The sequence below is a fragment of the Lepus europaeus genome, unplaced genomic scaffold (genome assembly GCF_033115175.1).
Source record: "Lepus europaeus isolate LE1 unplaced genomic scaffold, mLepTim1.pri SCAFFOLD_258, whole genome shotgun sequence".
In the NCBI taxonomy this organism is placed as follows: Eukaryota; Metazoa; Chordata; class Mammalia; order Lagomorpha; family Leporidae; genus Lepus; species Lepus europaeus.
Window position 1 is genome coordinate 55,001 of NW_026909139.1, and position 13,014 is coordinate 68,014.

The 13,014-nt window shown below is 67.7% G+C and overlaps 1 protein-coding gene across 1 annotated transcript in view; it reads right to left on the minus strand.

Moving 5' to 3' along the window:
• The window catches only part of LOC133754633 (guanine nucleotide exchange factor VAV2-like), a 77,719-nt gene that overhangs the window by 43,517 nt on the left and 21,188 nt on the right, over positions 1–13,014 (minus strand). The window contains exon 2 of the mRNA XM_062185054.1: positions 3,140–3,256. Coding sequence (XP_062041038.1) covers positions 3,140–3,256 — 117 coding nt within the window. The remainder of the gene's footprint in view (positions 1–3,139; positions 3,257–13,014) is intronic.

Genomic DNA, 13,014 nt, shown 5'->3' on the forward strand with positions numbered 1-13,014 from the left:
GGGAACTGTGTCCTGCACACAGGCCACGCGGCTCCACCCCAGGGAAGAAGCTGGGGCCGGGCCAGGCAGCCGGGCCGGCCTAGGCCTCCTGACCCCTGGAGGGCACCGCAGCCTCCCCGCTCACACCCTGCGTTCACGCGCAGCGGCCAGCACTGGGCAGGGCTCCCGCAGAATTCCAAGGCAAAGCTCGCCCTGCCCGCGGGAGGCTCACGGCCCAGCCAGGGGAGGCCACCACGGGCCCCGAACCTGAGAAGGCGGCCACGCCCAAGGAGAACCTGGACCCACAGCACCCGCAGGGCCGAGCCACGCCGAGCCAGGGCCTGGCCCTCCCAGATGGGGTGGGAGGCAGGGGCGGGATGGCTGGGGTCAGTCCCCAGGACGTGGGAAGCAGGGGGCGGGGCGACAGGAACCACTCTGTGTCCAGAAGCAGTTGGCCAGGCCCCCACCCCGTGCTGCAGCAGAAGTCCCTCCTCCCTCCTTGGCCCCACCCGAGGCCAGAGCTGGGCTCCTGAGACCTTGGCCCCCTGTGCCCCGCGCCCCTGACCTCGTGGGGGCCCCTGACCTCGTGGCTCTAACAGCAGCAGCAGCCGGTGTCTCACCGCCGCCCCTAGCCCCGCCGGCCGGCCCGAGGGCTCCCCTGTGGTGTCACCCTCCCTCCAGAGGACAAAGTTGAGGCTCCAGGCCAGGAGCCAGTGTGGCCCAGCCGACCAAGTCAGCACTGCCCACACTGGACGCCGGCACCCCCATCGGAGTTCCGCCCCCGCTGCTCTTGTTCCGGTCCAGCTCCCTGCTAATGCGCCCGGGAAGGCGTTGGGGGCGGCCCCAGTCCCCTGCACCCACGTGGGAGACCCGGGTGGAGCTCCTGGCTCCTGGCTTTGGCCGTGGCGGCCATCTGGGGAGGGAACCAGCGGACGCAAGCTCAGCTCGTCTCCACTCTGCCACTCTCTAAAACAGCGAGGCTCCAGGCTGGCTGGGTGCTGCGCCGATGCCAACGCACAGGCACTGAGTGGCGTCCAGGATCTGTCCGGAGCTGGCAGGATCTGGGGAGGAGGGGGAGGGGGACATGGAGGGCCCAGCCGCGTGACCCTGAGCTTGTCGCCGGCCCTCCGGGAGCCTCCACTTCCTGTTCTGCACCCAGGTCCCAGAGAGCAGAGAAGATGGGAGCGGACAGAGAGAGGCGGGGCCGCGGCCGTCACAGCTGTCATCAGTGGCCGTCTCCAGGGACCAGGGCCTGGGAAGGAAGCCACGCAGACCCAGCAGCCGCGCCAGAACCCAGACTCCACGCCCCAGGCCAGCCACCGTGAGCCTGCCATCCCCGGCCTTGTGGGACCGGACAAACCACCCACAAAGGAGACGACGCAGGAACCGGAGCCAGGCTCCCAATGCCAGCAGCGAGGAGCGGGGCCCACGGCGGCCACCAGCAAAGCCCGCTGACCTGCGCACTGCCCAGGTGGCCACAGCTCGGCCCGTGGCACACCCACGCCGCGTGGCACGGGAAGTCAGGCCGTATTTCAGCCGAAACCTGGTATCTTTAACGCAGCCCTCCGGAAAAACAGGGAAGGCAGCCAGCAAGAGGAAACTTCCGGAACAACTTTCCGCGGCCTCCTGTCCTGCTGGGCTCAGGGTAAGTCAGGCAGCCGTCCAAGCGCTGGGGCTGCGGCCTCACCTCCCCGGCCGGCCCACGGCAAGGCCCCCAGCAGGGCCGCCCTGCTGGCACCACACCTGGAAGGGCACAGGGCCCCTGCCTCCTGGACGGGACACTGCTGCCTCCTTAGGACCAGGGCTGGGGCGAGGAGGGGCAGAGCAGGCTCCGCTTCCTGCCTGAGCGTTGCCAAGGGCCGCTGGGCACAGCTGGAACAGCGTGGGCGTCCCTGGCTGGCTGAGCAGGGGGCAGACACAGGGGCCCGTGCCCCCCACCTGCCCGAGACGTCCCGAGGAAGGAACCAGCGCTGCACAAAGCTGGCAGAGGCAGGCGGCCAGGGCCCGGCAGCCCCAGCAAGTCCTTTGCCTCTGCTCCCCCTCCTCCCGCCCGCAGCAGGCACCGCCCAGAACGCCCAGGATGGCCAGAACCCCACCCAGAGCAGCCAGGGGACCCAGGACAACAGGGGTGGGTCCGCACCCGAGCCTGCGCCGGCCCAGGCCGAATCCCAGAGGGCAATGCAAAGCACAGGTGACCGCGGTGCCGCCCACGGCTGTGGGGGGGACAGGGAAGGAAGGTGGTGCGGCACGGAAACCATCGGCAACCGCGGCGGGCAGGTGCCGGTTCGGTGCCGTGGGCTCCAGGGCGCCGGCCCCCCAGGCACAGCCCCACTAGCCTGGTCCCCAGCCCCGCTCGCCACAGAGAAGGCGCCGTCGCCACTCAGCATTGGGACTTGGAGAAACTGAGGCACCAGGCCAGGCCTACGCCCAGCCTGCCGGGGCCTGGGGTGCACAGGCTGAGCTCCCCAACTCCGGCCCCCAGGGTGCAACAGAGAGGAGGCTGCCCCCACGTGGAAGTCGGGTCAGGGGCCGAGAGCAGGGACAGAAGCTCCCGACTAGGGAAGCCCCGTGGCACCCACCCGCCCCTCTCCCCAGCTCCCACAGCCGGGGGAACAGAAGGTCAGGGAGCCACCTGCGACCCTCAGCCAGGACCCCTGTTTGCACCCGCCCAGCCCCAGAGTCCCCTCACCAGCACCAGCTGGGCTCTGCAGGACACCCACCGAGTGACCCTGGGCGCACGGGGAGACCTCTGGGGCTGTTTGCCTGTCTCCCTCCTGGCCCAACCCCACCCAGGTGAGAACAGCTCTTCCTGCTCCAGGTGGAGGAGCGATGGCACCACCTGCACCAGCGCTTTGTCTGCGGGCCCCCAGCGCCCCCGGCGCCCCGGGAGCAGGGGTCGGCAGGAAGGAAGCACTCGGTCTCCAGGCTGGGAAGGTGGGGCCAGCAATGCCCACACGGCCTCCCCCGCATTAGTGGGGGTCACCGCACCGGGAGGGGCATCTCTGCCCGCCCCCCCCCCCCCCCGCGCACGCAGAGGCCTGGCCCCAAGCACAGACCCCGCTCAGCTCTGCGCCCGGCTGGCCAGGCCCCGCGCTGTGGACGCTGCTCGCCTGCCACCCGGGGCGGGGAGGGGCGGGGGAGGAGGCAGGCGGCCACTCACCTTTCCAAAGTCACGGACGTCGAAGAGGTCGAAGGGGTCGAAGAGCTCGCTGCTCCTCAGCCCGAACTTGTCGTGGCACACCTTCAGGAAGCTACGGATGTTCTTCAGACACAGGAACTGCGGGCGAGAGGGGCGGCGTCAGCACGGGCGGCGAGGGCGGCTGCACGGACACGCACCTGCTGCCCCGGACCGCGCAGGGACCCAGGGGCCTCAGGAAGCCCCGGGCCACGCCCTGTGGCCACACGGACGCACCTACTGCCCGGACCACCCAGGGACCCAGGTTCTGAGGAAGCCCCGGGCCACGCCCTGCGTTCACCTGGACACACCGGCCACCCCCAATGGCGCACAGACCAGGGACCTGAGGAAGCCCCGGGCCACGCCCTGTGGCCACAAGGACGCACCTACTGCCCGGACCACCCAGGGACCCAGGTTCTGAGGAAGCCCCGGGCCACGCCCTGCATTCACCTGGACACACCGGCCACCCCCAATGGCGCACAGACCAGGGACCTAAGGAAGCCCCGGGCCACGCCCTGTGGCCACACGGACACACCTACTGCCCGGACCACCCAGGGACCCAGGTTCTGAGGAAGCCCCGGGCCACGCCCTGCGTTCACCTGGACACACCGGCCACCCCCAATGGCGCACAGACCAGGGACCTCAGGAAGCCCCGGGCCAAGGATGGGAGGCTCTTGGTGCTCTGAGACGCAGGCCCTGCCCCCCCCCCCCCCGTCAGGAAGCTCAGCCCCCTCGCCCGGCGCGCACGACCCGCCCACCACGCCCCTCCCCAGGTGCCTCAGCCCACTCCCACGCTGATCTCGAAGCAGCCTCAGACACACGCACGCACACGTGTGCACACGCACAGGACTTCCGGCGGCACACAGCTCTGTGAAGAGCTTAAAGGTGGCAAAGCCAGCAGCCAGGACTCACCCGGGTGCCACCCAGCGGGAGGGCGTGGGCACATGGGTCAGAATCCCCGAACTTCCATTGCCAGGCCCCCCGCTAGCCGGCTCTGGACTTGAGACGCACCGGGGCAGGACGGCAGCTTCCTAGTCCTGGTGCAGAGACGGCTGGAGAAGCCGGGGCGGGGGGGCCGCTGGAGGGGCTGGCGGTGCGGGCTGTGGAGCCTCGGGCCCCCAGCCCCTGTGGCCACACACCAGGCAGGCAGAGCGCCCCCCCCCCCCCACAGCCTGGTGTCCTGATACACCTGCCTCGCACAGGGGGGCGTCCGGCGAGCGGCCCGGCGCGGGTATCACCCGGCAAGGACCCCAGCCCCGCCCAGGCCTCCCGACGCCATCTGGGACGAGCCCCGCAGGGAGGCAGACAAACGGGCGCGCTCAGTAGGACAGGCCGCCCAGAGACCTGCCCGGGAGCAAGCCACCCCCGCCGGACACAGCGTGGCCACTCCCCCTGCGGGGCCGTCCCTGGCTGGGCCGCTGCCCCCCCCCCCCCCGTCCGTCCTCTCCCCGCGCCAGCGCCGCGGAGATTCCCGGCAGACACCCCCTGCCCCACCGCAGCGCGGCGGTCAGACGCGGGAGATTAACCGGAGCCGAGTTACCCGTAACCTCACACCTCCCCGCGGCAAAGGACAGCCGCAACGCCTGACAGCGCAGCGAAGTAAAACCGACGTCACAAGCCAGCGCTGGCCGCGGGCCCGACTGGGTACACACGTCAGCTGCCCCGTCTCTCCCTGCCCTGCAGCGGTGGCCTCCGGCAGAACTTTCTAGAAGGAAGGCCACGTCCTACAGCGGCTGTGCAGGAGGGGCCACCAGACGGCTGCTCCACCTGGAGAGCTGGATTGTTTTAAAGACTGATTTGAGAGGCAGAGTTAGAGAGGGAGGGAGGGAGAGAGAGGGAGAGAGAGGGAGGTCTTCCATCCGCTGGTTCACTCCTCAACTGGCTGCAACAGCCGGAGCTGTGCCGATCTGAAGCCAGGAGCCAGGAGCTGCCGGGTCTCCCACGCAGGTACAGGAGCCCAAGGACTTGGGCCATCTTCCACTGCTTTCCCAGGCCACAGCAGAGAGCTGGATCAGAAGTGGAACAGCCAGGCAGGACTCGAACCCATGCCCATGTGCAATGCCGGTGCTGCGGGCGGGGGCTTTACCCGCTACACCACAGCGCCGGCCCCGTTTTCATTGCAGGTAATTAAAATCCACAAACAGCTTCTGCCCTCTGTCTGTCCGTGACCTCACGCTCCTGGAGGATTCCGACACAGGAGGCCGACAGAACACCGGGGCTCCACGGGTGCCGGGGTTCTCAGATTCACAGACAGGAAGTGGAACAGGGGGTGCCAGGGGCTGGCGATGGGGTGGGGAGACAGCGTTTTGGGGGCCAGAGTTCCAGTTTGGGAAGCAAAGGGCTCGGGGTACGGCTGTGCTTCCTGCCACTCGGGGGTGCCCCTCGAAAGGGCTGGAGCTGCCACGCTGTCTGTGGGTTTTATCACAGTAAAAAGACTAATTAAAGCAGAGAAAGAGAGAGAGGCGCGCGCACAGATGCACCAAGAGGCGGCCCTGCAGCAGGTGCAACGCAGCTAACAGGCCAGGAGCACCCACACGCACCCCGGCGCGGCCAGCAGCCGCCCGCGGGGGCGGGTAGAGGGAGGCCGACCTGCCGACACCCGGCGGGGGCCCCTGCACTGGGGACACGAACCCACTGCTGCTGGAGGCCACCAACGCTGCCGGCTTTGTGACGACAGCCCAGGCTGGGCACGCCAGGGTCCGCCCCCGGGACCCCCGCCCGGCCGAGGAGCCCTGAGCCCGCCCGCTCTCTGCACGCAGCTCATCGGCAGTCTCCCTTTGCGTTTATTTTAATCCCTCCTCGGCCTCCCATTTTTAGTTAATTATACAGGCCCTGCCCGTAATCACAGCTGGCGAGACCCCAGCTTCCTGTGGGGGCTCAGAGCTGCCGGCCCGTGCTGGGGCGGGGTGAGGGGAGGGCGGACCTGGCCTCTGCCCGGCCCGCCCCAGCCCACCCCGGCCACTCCCCAGCCCCAGCCCAGGGCAGCTCAGCTCCCGGCCCAGGCCCCAGAAGACACAGACTCCAGGGCCGGGAAAGACAAAGAGGGGAGGACAAAGAGGCTGGACGCCGGCTCCGGGCTCCGCCACGCCAGGAGGCAGCACGTGGCCCGGCCTCCCTCCCTCTCTGGGACCCAGTCCATCTTAGACGGAGGGAAACCAGGAGGCAGAACAAGGGGCCCACGTCTGCTTGTGCAGGAAGACCCTCTAGAGGGCGCTGTGTGCAGGTGGAGGACCCTCCAGCCAGCCCCGGTACTTCTTGGGGTGCCGGGTTCTGTCCCGGCTGCCCCTCTTCCAGGCCAGCTCTCTGCTGTGGCCCGGGAGGGCAGTGGAGGATGGCCCAGGTGCTTGGGCCCTGCACCCACGTGGGAGACCAGGAGAAGCACCTGGCTCCTGGCTTCGGATCGGCGCAGCGTGCCGGCCACAACGCGCCGGCTATAGCAGCCACTTGGGGGGTGAACCAATGGAAGGAAGACCTTTCTCTCTGTCTCTCTCTCTTTCTGTCTAACTCTGCCTGTCACAAAATATATATATTTATTTTATTCAAAAGGCAGAGTTACAGAGAGAAGGAGAGACAGAGAGAGAGAGAGAGAGAGAGAGCTCTTCCATTTGCTGGTCTGCTCCCTAAATGGCCACAATGGTCAGGACTGGGCTGGTCCGAAGCCGGGAGCCAGGAGCTTATTCCGGGTCTCCCATGCAGGTGCAGGGGCCCAAGGACTTGGGCCATCCTCCACTGCTTTCCCAGGTGTACTAGGAGGGAGCTGGATCGGAAGAGGAGCAGCCGGGACTAGAACTGGTGCCCATATGGGATGCCGGCGCTGCAGGCGGCAGTTTTACCCGCTAAGCCACAGCGCCCGGCCCCGCCCACTTCTCAAGGGGACCCCTGTGTCTCCTAAGTGGCCCAGTCTGAGGATGTATGTGGCCCCTCGGTACCACAGCGCCAGTGCCTCCCCAGCCTCCAGACACCAGGGCTGGTCCCCAGGCGGGAGCCAGGCTGTGCGGCCACACTTCGGGCCTGACCCAGAACGCCGGCCCTGTGACAAGCAGCCCAGCCTAGTGGGCAGCAGGGTCCCGCTGTGTTTGTTTAGGACACTCAGAGGGGACAGGGCCACCCCAGCTCCCGACCCCACAGCCCCCACGGCAGCCAGGGCTCCGCCTCCCGGCTGCAAACAATGCCTCTTTCAGGGCTGGCCCAGGGTCAGGAGGCGGGCGGGAGCCGGGCGGGGAGCCGCCTGGTCACTGGACATCAGCTGCTTCTCGGCCCATCAGTCAGCCGCCTCGCGGCCAATCAGGCTGCCTCCGATGAGGACACAGGCCCTGCGCCCAGCCCCCACCTCCCCAGCTCAGCTGGACAACACAGCCCACTGTCAGCTGTCCCTCCGGGGGTGCAGTGTGGGAGGCAGGCTGCGTGCCCCCCCGGGGGAGGCAGAGCAAGGGCCGTGCCCATGCGGCCCCCCCACAGCCCCATCTCCCGGGCGCTTTGAAGCCGGCTGGCTACAGTGGGTGACGCCGCCAGGGACAGCCCCGGCCTGACAGGAGCACCTGCAGCCCAGCAAAAGGGGCCAAGGGCAGAGGCAGCCCTCGGGCCACGAGGACCCCCCCACCCCGGCCCCCCAGACCTGCCAGGCCCTGGACACTCACACACCCCAGCACTGGGCCAGGCACAAATGGGGAAACTGAGTCCAGGAGCGCGCAGGGCCTCCGTCGTGAATCCAGGACCGCCCTACACGTGGCCAGGGAGGCGGCACAGGAGCGGAGCGGCACAAACCCACCCTCAGCCGGCGATGCGCCCCCAACACGGACGGTGTCCCTGCCCCACTCCACAGAGGCACAGCCTGGGGACCTGAGCAGCTGGGCCGCGGCCCGGCCCAGGGTAAGCGGTACGGCTGGGCGTGGACATGGGCCTCAGAGCCTCACCAAGGACACGACCCGGCACCTGCATGTCCAGCACCCCCGCCCTGCTGGCTCCTCACCCCGTGCGGCCCATGCAGGAGAGCGCAGAACCCTGATGCCCTCGGGGATGTGGCTCCCCCATCCCCACCCCGTCCAGGCCTGGCCCCCCTGCCAGTCTGTGCCTGGGCGCATCCTGTCTCTGCACTGGGGGCTGGCCCAGGGCGCCGGGACCCCTCCAGCGCTGACCCTCTGGTGCCTCCTGTCCCCAGGTCACTGAAGCTCGGCCGTGGCCGGAGTTCCCCAGAACACCAGGCGCGGGCTCCAAGCAGCCCCGAGCCATCACGGCAAAGCCCCCACGTTCCAGAAAGGAGACTGGGTTCTCACAGCAAGGTCGTGGGAAACGTGGGTGGCCGCTAGGCCACTGACCTTTAACCCGGCTGCCCACAGCCTTCTGAGCCGGGGGAGAACAGAAACACTTGTAAGAAGAAAACAGGGGGGCCGGTGCTGTGGCTTAACACGTAAAGCCACTGCCTGCGGTGCCGGCGTCCCATATGGGCACAGGTTCGAGAGCCGGCTGCTCCACTTCCGATCCAGCTCTCTGCTGTGGCCTGGGAAAGCAGTGGACGATGGCCCAAGTCCTTGGGCCCCTGCACCCGCGTGGGAGACCTGGAGGAAGCTCCTGGCTCCTGGCTTGGGATCAGCACAGCTCCAGCCATTGTGGCCATCTGGAGAGTGAACCAGCAGATGGAAGACCTCGCTCTCTCTCTCTCTCTCTCACTGCCTCTGCCTCTCTGTGGCTCTACCTTTCAAATAAATACAATATTTTTTAAAAATCTAAAAAAAGAAGAAAACAGAACTTTCAGGGAAAACTCAGGGCCAGGGTGAAGAAGCTGACACTGAGCAGGGCAGGCTCCGGGGCCCGGCCACGAAACCAGGCTCCTAGAAGGGAGTGGAGCCGGCGCCGCGGCTCAACAGGCTAATCCTCCGCCTTGCGGCACCGGCACACCGGGTTCTAGTCCCGGTTGGGGCGCCGGATTCTGTCCTGGTTGCCCCTCTTCCAGGCCAGCTCTCTGCTGTGGCCCGGGAGTGCAGTGGAGGATGGCCCAAGTGCTTGGGCCCCTGCACCCCATGGGAGACCAGGAGAAGCACCTGGCTCCTGGCTTCGGATCAGCGCGATGCGCCGGCCGCAGCGGCCATTGGAGGGTGAACCAACGGCAAAAGGGAAGACCTTTCTCTCCGTCTCCCTCTCTCACTATCCACTCTGCCTGTTAAAAAAAAAACAAAAAAAGGGAGTGGAAGCGTCCCTGTACACGCCGTCCCCAGCCTGACCCATGCGCCGCCCCCAGCCTGACCGTGCGCCGTCCCCAGCACGTGTGCGCCGCCCCCAGCCTGACCCACGACAGGCGGCACAAAGACAGTGGGACGGCAACCGTACCTGGCGCAGGTGAGATGCCGCTGGGGGTCCCCACAGCCCACAGCTCTGCTCCCAACTCCAGCTCCCTGAGAACACACACCCTGAAGGCAGCAGCTCCAGTACTCGGCCCCTGCTGTGCCGGGGGAGGCCTGAAGGGACCCCAGGCTCCTGGCTTTGCCCGGTGCAGGCACTTGGGGAGTGACCCATGGACGGCGCCCACACTCTAACCAAAAACAAAACAGAAGCCAGGAAACGAACAGGTGGACAGGCGGACGGCGGGGGGGGGTGGGAGGCACTCCGGGTGCCCCGGTGCTGAACCCCCTCAACGGCCTCGCTCCTCCCCCCAAACCAGCGACTCCACGACGGCGCGGGAGGCAGCGGGGTCCGCTCGGTGGCCACGCCCACTTACTCAGCTGGGCACGCGCCCCCTCGGGTCTGTAACTGTGGGGGAGGGGTCCCTCTCGCAGCGACCAGGCTCAGCAAGGCTCTAGATCGGTCAGGCTGGGCAGCGTGTGGACATCGCACCCCGGTGTGGCCACCCAGCACTGATCCCACGGACGTGGCCGTGTCTGTAGGCTCGGGGCTCGAGGCCGGCGGCCGGAGTGGCTCCGTTTCACAGCCTGGGAGCTGTGGGCAGCAGGGTCTGCGGCGGGCTCCCATGTGGGTGAGCGGGCGGACCGGGGGCACCCGCCCAGGCTGTGCCACGCTGCAAAGGCTGATGCCAGTGTGCTCAGGGGGAGCCACCAAGCAAAGCCGTCCTGGCCCAGCACCCGACTGCCCGTCTGCGGGGCCGGGGTCTTCGTTCTCGGCTCTGCCTCCCCGTTCAGCCTGCGGACACGTAACTGGCACCAACTGTGTACCAGGCCCACGGCCGCCAGCCCTCCTCCCAGCAGCCTGCAGAGGCAGGGGGAGGGGAAGGGGGGCAGTGGTACCAGGCCTTCAAGGTCAGGGCCAAGGTCTCCCACAAAGCCAGCGGGAATGGCTTGTCCAGTGTCCTGGTACATAACCACCTCCCTGAGCGACGCCCGGATGCTGGGAGATCCAGTCCCGCTCTCTGGCTGGGGGCTCTGCAGGCGGGCATGGCTCGGCGGGATGAGCCCCCCACCCCGGAGCTCTCACCGGGCCCTCCTCTCTCTGCCACGGGTGCACAAGGCTCGCAAGCCAGCCGGGAAATCGCCGCATCTCTGCCGCTTCGTCTGCTCCATCTCTTCTCCGAGGTCGCCCCGAGCCGCCCCCTCCCCGCTCCTCCAGGCTCCCCTCTCATCCTGCGGACCCCCCCCGACACACAGCCTCCCCCACCGCCCGCTGGGAGCACCCCCCTGGCCGGCGCACCGGATCAGCGCCCCAGTCTGACCACGACTCTCGCTATTATCCCCTCCTGCCGAGCAGAAAATGCCGAAGAAAGCCGTCACCGGAGCATCGGGAAGCATCCCAAGCAGGGGGACAAAAACCGCCTCCCTCCCCGTTGGGAACCAGAGGCACGCGTGGCTTCACCGGGAAGGCAGCCGGCAGGGGCTGCTCCCCTCCGCTGGAGGCCCAAGGCCGCTGCGCCCGCCCCAAGCCCTCCACACTTGCCCCAGGCCAGTGCCAAGTGGGCAGGAGCTGGCACTCGGGGAAGGGGAGGGGAAGGCGTAGGCTTCGGGGACGTTTTGCCCCGGGGCCCCATCGTCAGTCTCCTGGGGTCACCAAGGGGCTCAGCCTCCCCCAGGGCAGCACCCTGCAGACTCGGCGGCTGCAGACCCAACGTAGCACCCGGGCCCTGTGAGACCCACAGCAAGGGGCTGGGACGGCGGGGCCCCCACGCGTCACCTCCCTCAGCCTCCCCATCCCCGGGCCTGCGAGGGGCAGCCTGGGGTCACTGACCACAGCAGCCGCAGGCGGGGCTGCCGGTCAGAGGCTGCCCTCTGCCCTGACCCGCTGTGCTCTGCACGCCCAACACGCAGGCCCTGGGCGAGCGTCTGCGGAAGCAACTGGCAAAAGATGGGGCGGGGGAGAAATGGACGGACGGACAGATGGGTGGATGGACAGGTTGGGGACGGGTGGATGGATGGACGGACGGGTGGGTGGATGGATGGAAGGACAGATGGGGGGTGCGTGGACGGACAGGTGGGGGGACGGGTGGATGGATGAGTGGGTCGGCGGATGGGTCAATGAATAACTGGACGGATAATTGGATGGACAGAGGAGTAGATGCACGGGTGGCTATGCGGATGGATGGATGGGTGAGTAGATGAGTGGGTGGGGGGATGGATGGCCAGATTGACAGGTGGACAGATGGATGGATGGATGGGTGGATGGGTGAGTAGATGAGTGGGTGGGGGGATGGATGGCCAGATTGACAGGCGGACAGATGGATGGGTGGATGGGTGGATGGGTGTTTGGATGGAGACTTGTTTGGGTGGGTGGATAACTGGATGATGGACAGATGGGTGGGTTCGATGTCAGAGGTGCAGGCAGGTGCGCTCTGGGGAAAACAGGCCAGGGTCCTCCTGGGCTCTGCTCCCTGTCACCGACCTCTGCCACCTCGCTCCCCACGGCCCCTCGCAGAGGGGATCAAGTCAGGTGGGGAAGCCAGGAAACGAGCCATCCCGTCTGGGCACGGAGACCCCCAGCTGCAGGCGCGGCTGCACGGGGCGGGGGCTCGGGTACAGGAGGGGCGGACGCCACCAGCTCTCAGACTGGGATCCAAACCCTGAACTCCACTCCCACCACCTGTGCCCCGTGACCCGGGCTGCAGGCCCCCGAGCCTGTTCCCCAGGGGCTGCCTGCGTGTCCCGTGGGCGTCCCCTGCCTCATTTCGAGACGCAGTAAAATGCTGCGGTCTGTAGCACCCCAGCACACCCAGGGGTTTCTGAGAAGTGGGCGGGCCTTGTGTGAACAGCTGCCCCCAGGGATGCCCACACAGCTCTGGGCTGGCCGCTGGCCACCTGTGGAGGGCTGAGGCCCACACACATGCCGGACGCTGCCGGCTCAGCTCAGCCACAGGGCAGGGGCAGCGGCCAGGCTGAGGAGGAGCAGTGCCCAGTGGGACAGGCCCTCCTGCCTTCCTCACGCTCTCAGAACTTGCCGTGCTACTACCTGGGCGACGCGACCGAACCCCAACCGGCAGGGCCGTGGGGAGTGCACAGGGATACACCTGTTTGCCTGGGCATGCGATGCGTGTGTGATGGGGTGTGTGCGCATGCGTGTTTATGTGTGCGCGCGTGTGGCTGCCTCTGTGTGCCGTGTGCACCTGCGCCCACAGGTGGCGTGTGTGCCATGGGAGCAAAGACGTCCACAGGAGGACGAGGACCGAGCCGCTCTGCGCTCCAGGCGGGGGTGGGGGAGGGCGACGCCTCGTCATGGTATTTTTCCTGTCGTGGTATTTTTCCTGTTTTCTGAACGCGCCTCAGTTTCATTCCGCCCCTGTGGGTTTGCAGTAAACGCAAGTTCAGTGACACGAGGAGAAAGGCAGGCACAGCTCCCTCCCTCTGCCCTGCCCGGGGCGCAGGCAGCAGGGAGGCAGAGGTGGGGGCCGCAGGTGCACAGCTGGTCCCTCTGCCTGCCCGGGGCGCAGG